This window comes from Galleria mellonella, unplaced genomic scaffold (assembly GCF_026898425.1).
Source record: "Galleria mellonella isolate WM207_F2 unplaced genomic scaffold, CSIRO_AGI_GalMel_v1 utg113, whole genome shotgun sequence".
NCBI classification, from domain to species: Eukaryota; Metazoa; Arthropoda; class Insecta; order Lepidoptera; family Pyralidae; genus Galleria; species Galleria mellonella.
In genome coordinates this window covers 1,362,480-1,375,827 of record NW_026441975.1, presented here as the reverse complement: position 1 = coordinate 1,375,827, position 13,348 = coordinate 1,362,480, and the positions used below count along the sequence as shown (strand labels likewise).

The 13,348-nt window shown below is 32.9% G+C and overlaps 2 protein-coding genes across 2 annotated transcripts; one reads left to right on the top strand and one right to left on the bottom strand.

The window, feature by feature from the left end:
• Positions 1-534: 534 nt before the first annotated feature.
• On the top strand, positions 535-2,991 carry LOC113512880 (integrator complex subunit 11). The gene is given in 2 exon segments (XM_052893210.1): positions 535-1,183; positions 1,186-2,991. Coding segments are annotated over 2 exon segments (1,788 nt in total). The 5' UTR covers positions 535-1,122; the 3' UTR covers positions 2,913-2,991.
• LOC113512881 (probable tubulin polyglutamylase ttll-15) lies at positions 2,866-11,442 on the bottom strand. Its single transcript, XM_026896836.3, has 7 exons — positions 11,293-11,442; positions 10,158-10,939; positions 9,046-9,208; positions 8,437-8,523; positions 7,322-7,545; positions 4,036-4,252; positions 2,866-3,119 (listed from the first exon to the last, which is right to left on the bottom strand). Exons 1-7 carry the CDS (start codon positions 11,311-11,313, stop codon positions 3,006-3,008), a joined length of 1,608 nt encoding a protein of 535 aa, XP_026752637.2. The 5' UTR covers positions 11,314-11,442; the 3' UTR covers positions 2,866-3,005.
• Positions 11,443-13,348: the final 1,906 nt, after the last annotated feature.

Below are 13,348 nucleotides of genomic sequence, written 5' to 3'. Positions count from 1 at the left end.
TATTATATTTTCTTATATCTACTAGTCTTTATGGTACAAATAATATTTTAATAAAATAAGCAATTTTATTCTATTTTTTCTTCATATTTATACTGTTTCTTCAATAAAAAACGCATCAACGTTGATTATATTTAATGCCCAATATAAGATTAATAAGATCATTTATATTTACGCAAATGACAATCCTGGTCAATTTTTCCATTGTCTTTCTCTTTTTTAATCAATCCAACCTTGAGAATGTAGAAAATTAACCCATTTTGGAATATTTTAGGATAACCAGGCGATTTAATTAATAATAAATACCCCAATTTTAAAGATTACGATCCCAGATTGTATGCTCAATCATAAAATAATTCTATGGAGATAGATTAATATAAAAAAATTAAAACGAAGTCCCGTTTCATTACTATTCACCCCGTTTTGCTGTAGATGAATATTTTTTTTTTATAATTTTAAGGGCTTTTACCTTCTTCAAGTATCTCTATCGTACCTTGAACTGATTTTTCATACAGTTTTTTCTTTTTCCCCCATATAAAATCTTCTTCTTTCCCTATTCACGCAAAAAAAGGAATTAAAGGGCATCAATTTGGGTTCAACTAATGAATGTGGGTTATTGGCATTACATTATATCAAATGTTGTGGCATCATATTTCTAGATATTGTGTATAAACAGTTGCACAGATATTAAGAATATATTTTTTATATGAAATGATGATGTTTTGATAAAAAATTAACTATAAAACATATATTTTGTTTCCTTCAAATTATAATAAAATTATCAATTGAATCTTTCTACTTAATGGAATTTTTAAAAGACTACATTATTTGTTCTTTGAGAAAATAAATTGTAAGTACATACATAATAGCAGTGAACACATAAGTGATATTTTGATTAAAACAACGAACTGAATCAAAATAGTACCATTATTGGTTATCTTTTAAAATGTACTATAGATATCGAATCTATAAATTCCAAGGCGTGTTTATCGTTAAATACTTATAAAAAGAAAATTATAGACCTATAGTTAAATATCTACGATAACCGGGTTCGATGTCTGGTTAATAGAAATCATACGATTACACCACTATTTTCAAAGTATATAATATTTTCTGCAGCTCACAATGCCAGACATAAAGATCACTCCTTTAGGGGCTGGTCAGGATGTTGGCAGAAGCTGCATACTCCTTCCATGGGTGGCAAGAACATCATGCTAGATTGCGGCATGCACATGGGCTATAACGACGAACGACGGTTCCCCGACTTCTCCTACATTGTTCCCGAGGGTCCAATTACAAGTCAGATTGATTGTGTCATTATATCACATTTCCACCTTGATCATTGTGGAGCTTTGCCGTACATGTCTGAAATGGTTGGGTACACTGGTCCAATATATATGACCCATCCAACAAAAGCAATAGCACCAATTTTACTCGAAGATATGAGAAAGGTAGCTGTAGAAAGAAAGGGTGAGTCTAACTTCTTTACATCACAAATGATAAAAGATTGCATAAAGAAAGTAACAGCAGTGACGTTGCACCAGTCTGTAATGGTTGATAATGAACTTGAAATTAAGGCCTACTATGCTGGTCATGTGTTAGGTGCTGCTATGTTTTGGATTCGAGTTGGCTCACAATCCGTTGTGTATACTGGTGATTACAATATGACTCCAGACAGACACTTAGGTGCTGCATGGATAGATAAATGCCGACCAGATCTATTGATAACTGAATCAACATATGCAACTACTATAAGAGATTCTAAACGCTGCCGTGAAAGAGATTTTCTAAAAAAAGTACATGAATGTGTAGAAAAAGGCGGAAAAGTACTTATTCCTGTCTTTGCTCTTGGAAGAGCTCAAGAGTTATGTATCCTATTAGAAACATATTGGGAAAGAATGAATTTAAAGTATCCAGTTTATTTTGCATTGGGTTTGACAGAAAAAGCGAATAATTATTATAAAATGTTTATAACATGGACAAATCAGAAGATACGCAAAACATTTGTTCAAAGAAATATGTTTGATTTTAAACATATTAAACCCTTTGACAAGTCATACATAGACAATCCTGGGGCTATGGTTGTTTTTGCAACACCAGGAATGTTGCATGCAGGCTTGTCACTTAATATATTTAAGAAATGGGCACCTTATGAACAAAACATGGTTATAATGCCTGGATTTTGTGTCCAGGGCACAGTGGGGCACAAAATACTTAATGGAGCCAAAAAGATTGAATTTGAAAACCGACAGGTGGTGGAAGTTAAAATGGCTGTTGAATACATGTCTTTTTCTGCACATGCAGATGCCAAGGGAATTATGCAATTGATACAATATTGTGAACCAAAGAATGTTTTATTGGTGCATGGTGAGGCTCTAAAAATGGAGTTTTTGAAGGATAAAATAGAGAAAGAGTTTAATATAAATTGTTATATGCCAGCAAATGGTGAAACATGTGTTATTACAACGCCAACTAAGATTCCTGTTGATGTTTCCCTGAGACTACTCAAAGCCGAGGCTGTTAGATACAATGCTCAGCCTCCTGATCCAAAAAGGCGTCGTATTGTCAATGGAATACTCTGTGTCAAAGATAATAGACTTTCTTTACTTGATATCGATGAAGTGTGTGATGAAATTGGTATCAATAGGCATGTTATTCGTTTCACAAGTACTGTGCGGTTTGATGATTGTGGTCCTGCAGTAAAAACAGCAGAGAAGTTGAAAAGCTTGTTAGAAGAAAAGTTAGAAGGTTGGACCATAACCATATCAGAAGGGAACATATCTGTAGAGTCTGTGTTAATTAAAGTAGAGGGTGATGATAATACAAAAAGTATTTATGTTTCATGGACAAATCAAGATGAAGATTTGGGCAGTTACATTCTGGGCTTACTTCAGTCAATGATCCCAGAGTCTTAGTGGAATATAAAAACAAAGTTTCTTTATTTTTGTAATAGTTATTAAGTTTTTTTTATTAATAAATTACTTATAGTTACAATAAAGTTTTATCTATTATGTACACCATTTCATATCTTTATTGCATTTTCCTTGATACCATAAATATTGAAGTTTATTGGTTTCAGTCAGAAGTTTTAGTTTATCGTTAGATATTTGCGTAGTAGGTTCCTGAAAAATAAAAAAATAATTATAAATAATTATACTCTCATTTATAAAGTAATTAAAAATAAAAATGCTTATGACTTTAATTTCTGATGTTAATTTTATGAATGTTAATAGAATGGTAATTCCGTATTTGCTAGTGCGGAGTATTACTTATTTGAAGGTATGCTTTTATCGTCTCCTATTCGTTAGGATGGAAACAAGTTAGTGATCCCATCGTGATGAATTTAACAAGAATTAACTATTTTAGTTTCTATGGGGTGTCATGTGGATATCGACCTATTAGGGCCTAGTATAGTATTATCTGTACCAGGGCATATGGCTAATAATAGGGTCGCTATTTCTGGTTACTAATAATTAATATAATAGGCAACGGTTGCCACTTTTAATCAGGTGGGCGGCCAAAATGATTCATTGTTAATTTTTATTCTAGGTAGTTTTTTCAATGAAAAATCTGTTGCAATTTTTGACCTCTGATTCGACGATGTTAGTAGTATACATTTATATATAATATACACAGGTATATACTGAATAGTCACAGCTGTAGTCGACTTCAAGCATATACACTATATGCCTTTGAGCAACTTGACAATTCTCTCCTAAATTTGCTTTATGCTTATTTACAGTGAGTCCGTAATCATAATATGTTATCATCATATTATACTTATCTATCACGGAATGCGACCTTACAACAAAACATATGTAGGTCATTGAAATCTTTGTCGAAAATATTGTGATTTTAGCACAAATTTAAACTTGTCCTATTAGGCGCAATCTATAATATATATATATATATATATATATATATATATATATATATATATATATATATATATATATATATCTGAAGTAATCGTAATCAATAAGGATGTTGATGCCGTATTATCTACTTAATTTTAAAATAATAAAATTTTATACTGACTAGTGGAGGCGGGATTAGTCTTCCAAAATCGCCTCTATGCAAGTGTTCTGTATGCGCTTTCAACAAACTGTTCCTTAGCTTATTGTTCAAGCATGGTTTACACAGTCCACAAACTGCGTGTGATTCACAGTTGTCTCTACATAGTGTACTACACTCTTTACCCCATACAGCTATATTTTTTTGCGATGACACCATATGCTGGGCAGCAGTATAGTCTCTGTAAAAAAAAAGTTCTATTACAGTATGAACAAAAATGAACTTAAAATATAAAATCAAAACGTACAGTTGTGGTAGGAACTAAATAAAGTACTTATATATAGTACCTAGTAATTTCGTAAGACTTTGACTACAAAGTAGAATAATTGTTGCAAACGAACAACAAATGTTTATTTCGTCTAGGTACAGTATCCTCCGTTGGGGGGAAAGGGATTGTTAGTAATGAAGACTGAGAATCTCATTGCTAGCAATATTGGGTATATTACCGATATTATAGTACCAGGTCGAACTCCTCGCGGTTCCCCCTGGAAACTATCATGGTTAATTCCTGATGAATTCATCGTGATGGGTTAACTGGCCTGTTTTCATTCTCATCGATCACCCTTCACTGGTGCTCCGCCAGCGTATCCCGTTAGTGCAGGCGGAGTAACCATTCCATTTTCACCCATTACAAAAGTATCCTCCGTTTAGTTCTTCTGCTGTTGTGTCTTTAATAACATTTTTACGATTGGTGCATATTCGGCTAAAATTTACCAAATGTTGCCAATTCATACACCAATAAAGTACCGTCAGTTTGACATTTTTCAAATCTTATCCATATTCCTTTATATTTATAAAAACATAAGCGTCAAAATGGGACAGATAAAAGAAACACTAGGTGTCATGTCGTATAGGGAGATCAAGGATATGGCCTGGGATAGAGCTGGCTGGAAGAAGATGCATGAATTAGTTGCACCGACAAGAGGAAACTCTTAAATGAAAAGAGAGAAGCGTCAAAATTAATATGTCTATTATTTACATGTGAAACTATTGAAAATTTATAGCTGCAAATCGATCTGTGATTTCATGGTCATTGAGTAAGCAATAAACAAATAAACTTACTTTCATATTTATAGTTTTACTAAGTATTTAATAATAGGAAAAGCGTTCTGGGATTACAAGGGAGAGAAAGGTGTGTTATGTTAGTATTGGTTTGGACTTGTTTGAAGACTCAGTTGTCATCAATACCATCAGGTGAAACGTCTCACGGTCTGCCCTGGAAGCCATCATATTTAATTCCTGGTGAATTCGTCGCGATGGGTCTAACTGACATGCCTTTATCTTCAGCTATTTTTATACACTGATAGCGCAGACAAGAATAACGTTTCATTTTCATCCCATTAAAAAAATACCGCCTGTATTCATATGCTTCTATAGGTAAATACATATATAAATCAGTCTACTTGGCTTTAAAATACGGGTACCTACATATCAACCTACTTGATTTCTTGCGGCTAAACATCTAACCTAATTTGTCGAAAATAGAATTCCTACTTCCTTGGTCTCGGATATATTTTTTTAATGAAGTAAAAACTTCTAATCATATAAATTATGTAAGGTTTGCACCTACAGCCCTTTGGGAACATCTTTTACTTCCATGCCGTTGTCGCGGATAATTTTGATTAATGTTTTGAAGAAAAATACATAGACACCTATTAAAAACTCTTTAAGCACTTGAGATTGTTAAGTGCCGATTTAATGTATCAATGATTCACGGATGTACCTATATTGTATCTATAAACTACGTCATTTATTATATAACATAATATATGAAATTGATTAGAGGAATTGCGAAGGTGTATCAATGTTATATTTTCAGCTAAAAAAGAAATTTATCTAAATAAAACTTCTCTAACGAGAATTACGAAACAATCACTTCATTGCGCCTTTGAAGTTATAACAAGAATAAATGTGTAGGTATTGTCTTTACCCATTATATAAGTATTTTATTCATAAGTAGGTATAAGATACACTTAGTAGGTACTAAATAAAAAAGAATATTCCTACTTAATAAAGAAATTATTGGCTGAAAGACAACAACAGACAACTAATGTGAAAAATAGAGTCGAACTGATGCGCCATTGTCCAAACCTATTTCTTAAATTTAAATGATAGCAAAATTTTTATTCTATGCACTAATATAAACTAAATTTCTAATAGATTTAAGTCAAAATTATTATAAATTTAATTTGTAAAGGTCCATAAAATAGTAATTTCGTGAAACTATCAAATTAAAATATTAGATCAAGAGATAGGTTTAGTAGGTAAGTAAGTAGCATCTCAGAATCTGACCTATTCAGCATTGACCTTATAGAATTGAAAAAAAAATGTACACGTGTTCCTCGAATAATGTATGTGAATAGGCTAGTTTTTAAATAGATGAAGATGGAATAATGCACTAGAATTTCTATTCTGAGCAGGATACAAGACCAAGATGAAATCAGGTCAGTTTTTTTTAATGGGTGACAATGGAATGGTAACCCCGTCTGCGCTATCGATGTATGCTGATGGGACACCAGTGAAGGATGATTGGTGAGAATGAAAAGGCAGGTTAATCTACGGGGCCTATGTCATAAAAAACGAATTAACCACGATACCAACTTTTCCAGGGAATCCGCGTGGGGGTCGGCAAGATATAGCAGATATGTTGCTAGTAATAACTTCTCATCTACGTTTCTCGAAATTCCCATGGTCTTGGTAGATAATGAATTCTCACGAACAAAGCTGTCAGCTACAGCTAGTTATGTATAAAATATTGATTTCCCGTAAGGACGAATGCGCCAATGTAATTGGCTATTATTTTATTTTTAGCACATGAACTTGAAAATAATGATAATTTTCCAATTCGCTTTTAGCAAATAACACCAGTCTGTTTTCGTTACATTACTGAAAAAATCCTCTTTTATCAATTATATGGGATATGATACAATAATAGAGTATAATATAATAGAACCAGTAATGTCACAAAATAATTACTTGCTAGAGTACCCTTAATTCTCAGTAATACACGAGGATCACTATTAGTGCCACTTTATGGTAATTTTTTATAGGATATAATGGAATAGTATAAACTCCACCTGGGCCATCTGTGTACGTTGACATGGTTAGAGTGAACAATGGTTAATTAGTTAGAAGTCAGGTCAGTTGGCCCATTGTGACAAATCCAGAGGGAACCGGGTGTATAAAAGTGAACGCAAACATAACGTAAATCTTAGTATAATACACATTAAGAACTCAGAATTCATCTTACCTTAGATTAGGGTCATTATATCTATTCACATACTCCGTGACTCCTGTGAGAGAAAATAGATTGTATAATACTTGTTCATAGAGTAACTGATTCGGCGGGTAATGTGCTGAACTTAAATTTGGAGACATATTCGCTTCCAACAGGTATACTCTTAGATCCTCGTCAACTACTAAGTCGAACCTCATAAGTTCAAAGAAATTCTCCGCCGATGGGTAGTTTTTTAACTAAAAAAATAATAATAATACAATTAGTAGATGCCGTTTATTTTATATATATATTCTTTATTGCACTTGTAAGTTACATATAAAATAGTGTATTTATAAATGTTGTGAGCAAGGGTAGACTTATATTAATATGAAGCAGAGTTTATAATGTAATAATTAAGTTCTAATTTTACAAGTAGAGTACTTAGAAATAACGCTTTCACACCACTTTTTATAAAATAAATATACGAAGTTGAAGTAGTCCGGATTTAAAACATATTACTGCTTAGTACTATTCAATTTCTGTCGTTATTTGTAGTCGAGTGGTATCCACCTATATACATATAATACTTACATGTACGAATTATATGTATTAAATAAATTTTTTATTCATTACAATATATAATAAATCTATCGATATTTACTTCTGACTCTTTGTTTACTACTTTTGTTTTTTTTATGCTACCTAGAATGGCAAACAAGCTGACGGTCCACTTGGTGGAAAGTGGTAACTGTCGCCTATAAACATGAGCAGTACCATGGACATAACAGAGTATACTGTTTTGCCCATGATATCTCCCATTCCTGAGGACTCAGGTGTTATTCCTCTGTACCCAGTAATCTGTTTCTTTCGATATAGTATTGTCTTAAATTTTTAGTTTATATGATCCGTCTGCTCATAAGCAGAGACATTTGTAGGTACTTACATTATGATTATGAATAAACTAGTGGTCCATTAATATAAATAATATTATCAATTATCTAATTATGTTACTGAATTAGGTATTTTTGCAGAAGTCCATATCACTGGTTAATTATTTAGAATTATTTAACAAAATAATTCTAATCATCTACCCAACTGTCAAATTCTATACAATTTAAGTGCGTAAGTGAAATATTATTTTTACTTACAGCATCGATTATATATTTTTCTTTGGATATAAATACTTCAGCAATTGCATTTTGTACATCTTCCCACATCTTTAAAGGATCCTTTCCCTGTAACAGACGAATATTAGGCTGAACGGAACAGCATGATTTTTTACACAACAAATGTGGCAATGAGGCATGCATACTTTGAGTCTTCAGAAACTGAATACATGAAAAATTTCATGTACGTCACAGTGCATTATTTTTCCCCCCTTATTCATAAAAACTAAAACCTATTTTAGCTATTGAACTGTTTTGTCACTTTCTTTCTAATTAGGAATGTAGCATAAAAGAAAGAGAATAAGTATTAAATAAATTTTTATATATATTTTATATAATACTAGCTTTTACCTGCAACTTCGTCCACGCGACCCGAATATATTTACTGACCGGGATAAAAAACAGCCTATATTCTTTTCCGTCCCATATAGTAAGAGTATATCAAATTTCATAGTGCTTGATTAAGTCGTTTAGGCTTTATAAGGTATCAAACAAACAAACTCACTTTCAAATTTATAATATTAATAAGAATAACATCAATTAATAAAATAGAATAAAATAAGAAAATACATGTTATACATAATATCTTACCTTTGATTTCACATATTGGTCGAACACGTCTTTCATTCCAAATCCTAATGCAGTATAAGGATGCGCCAATGACGGCACTTCCCATGTCGGCAGATAATCATCACCCACTACGTATTTGTCCAAATTCTTTGCGTCAAACGGATAATATTTCGCTGGACAGTACCTGCAAAATTTACCATTATTTTTAAGGAGACTCTGTGAAAAGCCGTCTTCCGCATGAATAACTCGAATCAATCTGCCTCCAAACAGTTTTTAATGAAATAGTATGTGATAAGAGATAATAGGCGAGTATGAACAGACTTTCTACAAAAGTCATTTGCTTGAGTTCCTCTGTCGCATTCGTAATAAAAAAAAATTAACTAAGGTCATTCCATCGTGACGAATTCATCAAGAATTAACTAAAATGGTTGTACATTGTGTTACTGTAATTCAACCAATATGAATGAAGGGATAACCAGTGAATGAACTTACTAAGTAATGTGACCCGAGGAGGTGGTTCCCTAATGTTGTAGGACGACGAATATGATACGAATGATTACTGAATGTAAAAATAGTAACATAGCACGATTACATCTTAATCGCTATATGGGTTAAATGTGCTTTTCTCTGATAAACAGAGCCATTTACGATCAAATGGCAAAAGTTGACTGTAATCGCAAGTGGGGTTGTTAGAGGAAATTCATCGATTATAGCCACTGTGATGAAAAGTAATTGCTCTACTGTGTCAAGCATATTTGTATCCAACGATGTTGGTCAAAATTGACATAGGATAGACATTGTTTGGATTCAAAATAATTACCATTGAAAAAATATTTTTTGAATCTAGGTAGTAAACCACTTAGGCCTGGACCACAGATTGAGGATAGTACTTTTTTCTATAACTTAGACACTATGAAAAATGTTTTACGAGAATTTCACAGTGTTGTCGCTTTTCAACTTTGAAAAATTCCTATTGAGAAATTATAATTATTTTTATATACTATTCGTACCATATAGAGGTATTTTATAAACCTATATTGATATACTTATTTTATTTACTATCTAGTTTAAGTAAACTGTCCATTTATTGACACAAGTTATTAATAGCACAAACGAATATTGTGTACTTATACCTGAATAATACGTCTCCTTTATACCAATAGACTCTCAAAGGATCAACGGAAGTCAACACAACGTACACTCCAATATCGAACTTATGTCCATCCACCAAAAACGGCTTTTGCACGTACTCTTGAACGAAACTTTCTCCGCTCGACAGATCTATTTCAGTCACGTTCTTCAGAACTACGCCTCTATGTTGGTTATGTTTCTCCAAAAAAAGTGCGTTTTCATTCTCCGATGCATATTTTATAAATTCATGCTTATTTTGAGGTAATTTGAACGCTTTCGGTATATATTTAGATTTTGAAGTCGCTAAATCAACTTTGTTCGTAATAAATCCGGTGCCAGGAAAGTGATTTACTTTTTGATATGGTTTTAATCTATGCAGATTTGGATACAGAACCCTGAAGGGGTAATCGTGAGACCATAATAGGGCCCAGGGCGTTTGGTTAGTACTTTTCTCGTAACCCATTCTTCCTAAAACTAAATGTACATGTTTTAATAACCCATTTCTATTTTCTACATCGCTGTAAGCGGAATATACCCAATATGTCGGTCTTTCAGATTTTATTTGCTCCTTATATGTTTTTCTATTTTTGTTTTGTATATTTACAATTTCAAGGAGAATTCCTAAAGCCACCCCTATAATACATATTAGAAGACATATTGTCATGTTTGTATCTATTCCTGTATTGTTATTAATATTTATTTTATCATTATTACGATTTGGTTTTTCTTCCAAAACAGCCTTTTGTTTAATTTTATTCTCTTCATTTATTGACTCTTTAGTATCCTGTAAAGTAAACGGCAGTGGGTATTTAAAGAAAATAACGGTAAGATAATGTATGTTCTAAATCAATGTCGAGCTATTTTGGTACCGTTTACAATTTGTATAACCTGATGTTGTTACCGAGACATGACTTCCATTAATAATTACAGAATAAATACAGCCTATTTAATTATATTCATAACACGTGTACTCTGTAGGTATTAGGTAACACATAACTAAATCAAAATTCGATAAAGTTTGCAAGTACTCCGATCTAATTCATGTTTGTTTAGTTACGATAGGTAGGCAATGGTATTTATCTAAATAAAGATCTTAATAGGACTAAAGTAAAGAAACTTGAGCAATAAGTAACTTACATTGCTTTGGTTGTCTTCCATTTTGGTTTAGATAACGTTTTGGTACATTTATGAAGGTGTTAATTTGTTATTTTTTATATATTTCGTCTTACAAACTTAAATTGGCACGACCACGACCAAGTATTACCATATAAAACACAAGAATGAATGGACAAGAATACATACTATGTGACAGAGAGACGCACCATCATGTATACATGTGCGAAAGGGAGGGAGCGTACTTTCTAAAACTTGCCAACCGGCTTTTTGAGGTCACATCACATTGCTGTTGTGTTTATAGTATAATTTGTTTACCTATTCCAAAGGGTGTATAATATAAAATGTACTTACACTGGCACTCTGCATATGGCGATAATGATTACCATAAAGTAATAAAATTTATTAGTCAAATCATAAGATTTCATTAATAAGTAATAATTTAATCGATTACCTGTACACTATCCTCGTAGTTACATCAGTCCAATGTCCGTGCCGTTTCGTAGAACTGTTCTTGGTGCCAACTCCACTGTACCACATCTTTGCAAGCTGTTGAATGATTGCAAGCAATACTTGGATATTCACTTCGATACAGAAGGGGATTTCTATAGGAAAGCATTGCAGTTAATTTGAATAGCTAAAACTTATGTAAAGCAATCATCTATTGAATCTAAAAAACTATACCAATGTCAAATACTTCAAGAGATTGTTATACCATATTATTGTTTTTGTTAATTAGTATGCTGTGTTCCCTTTAAAATGATTGTACACTATGAATAAATAGACAGTAACTTTAATATTAAATCTTATCAGTGTAACAATTGCTAGGAGACCAAATAAAGATAAAATAAAATAAAAATAATTTCTACTGATAGATTTATTTTATCATCATACTTAGCGCTGAAGCTTGCCACCTATCTTTGATACTAGGGTAATATATAATGGATATTACTACTTCTCTTCTCTGAAAAACAACCTTTTCTCAATTTTCCTTATTTTTTTGGTATGTTATACTATGTTATCATCAATTTTAAACCGATTTTAACTATTCTTTTTGTGTTCGATAAAGTTTCCTCCTGTGTGTTGATGATTGGTGAGGATGAAGTCAGGTCAATGAGAATTTGTAATCACGATGATTTACAGAAGGGGCTGCGTAGATGTCGACCGACTTGACAAAACATAATTGCTGTTGTAGCAATAGGAGCAAAGGTATTTATAACTTAATAAGACCTTATATTTTAACTACCTACCGTATTTTTTTTTAATAGATGATAATGGAATGGTAACCCCGCTTGCGCTGACGGGGCACCAGTGATAGATGATAGGTGAGGATGAAAAGGCAGGTCAGTTAGCCCATCGTGATGAATACACTTGGAATTCAGCACGATGGTTTCCAGGGGAGACCACGGGGAGGTTGACCTGTTAGGGTATATTATTAGCAATGGAACTGATAATCCGCATTACTAACAATCCCTTCTCCCCCAAAAGTACCTACCGTATTATACTGTATCGTATTGTATTAAAAGCAGTACCTATCTTATTAAAGTCGATCAGTGACTCATGATTTTTTTTTAATGAGGGTAAATGGAATGATAATCCCGCCTGCGCTATCAGTATACGCTGGCTGAGTACCAATGAGAGATGATAGGTGAAGTTGAAAGCAGGTTGAGAGCATATTCCTTTTTAAAAGGCCTGCAATGCTGTTAGTGTTGTGGGTGATCATGGGCGGCGGTGGTCACTTACCACCAGGTGAGCCGCATGCTCGTTTGCCCCTGTGTTGTAAAAAAAGGTCAATTGGTCTATAGTGATGAATTAATAAAGAATTAACCAAGATGGTTTCCAGGTGGAATCGCATAAAGGTTGACCTGATAGAGTTTTTTTATGCAACTTAGAATGGCAAACAAGCTGACGGCTCCCCTGATAGAAAGTGGTAACCGTCACTTATAGACATGAACAGTACCATGGACATAACAAAGTATACTGTTTCACCCATGATACCCCCCATGCATTACCATTCCTGAGTACTCGGGTGTTATTTCTCTGTACCCTGTAAATTCACTGCCATATCTTATACTTCAAA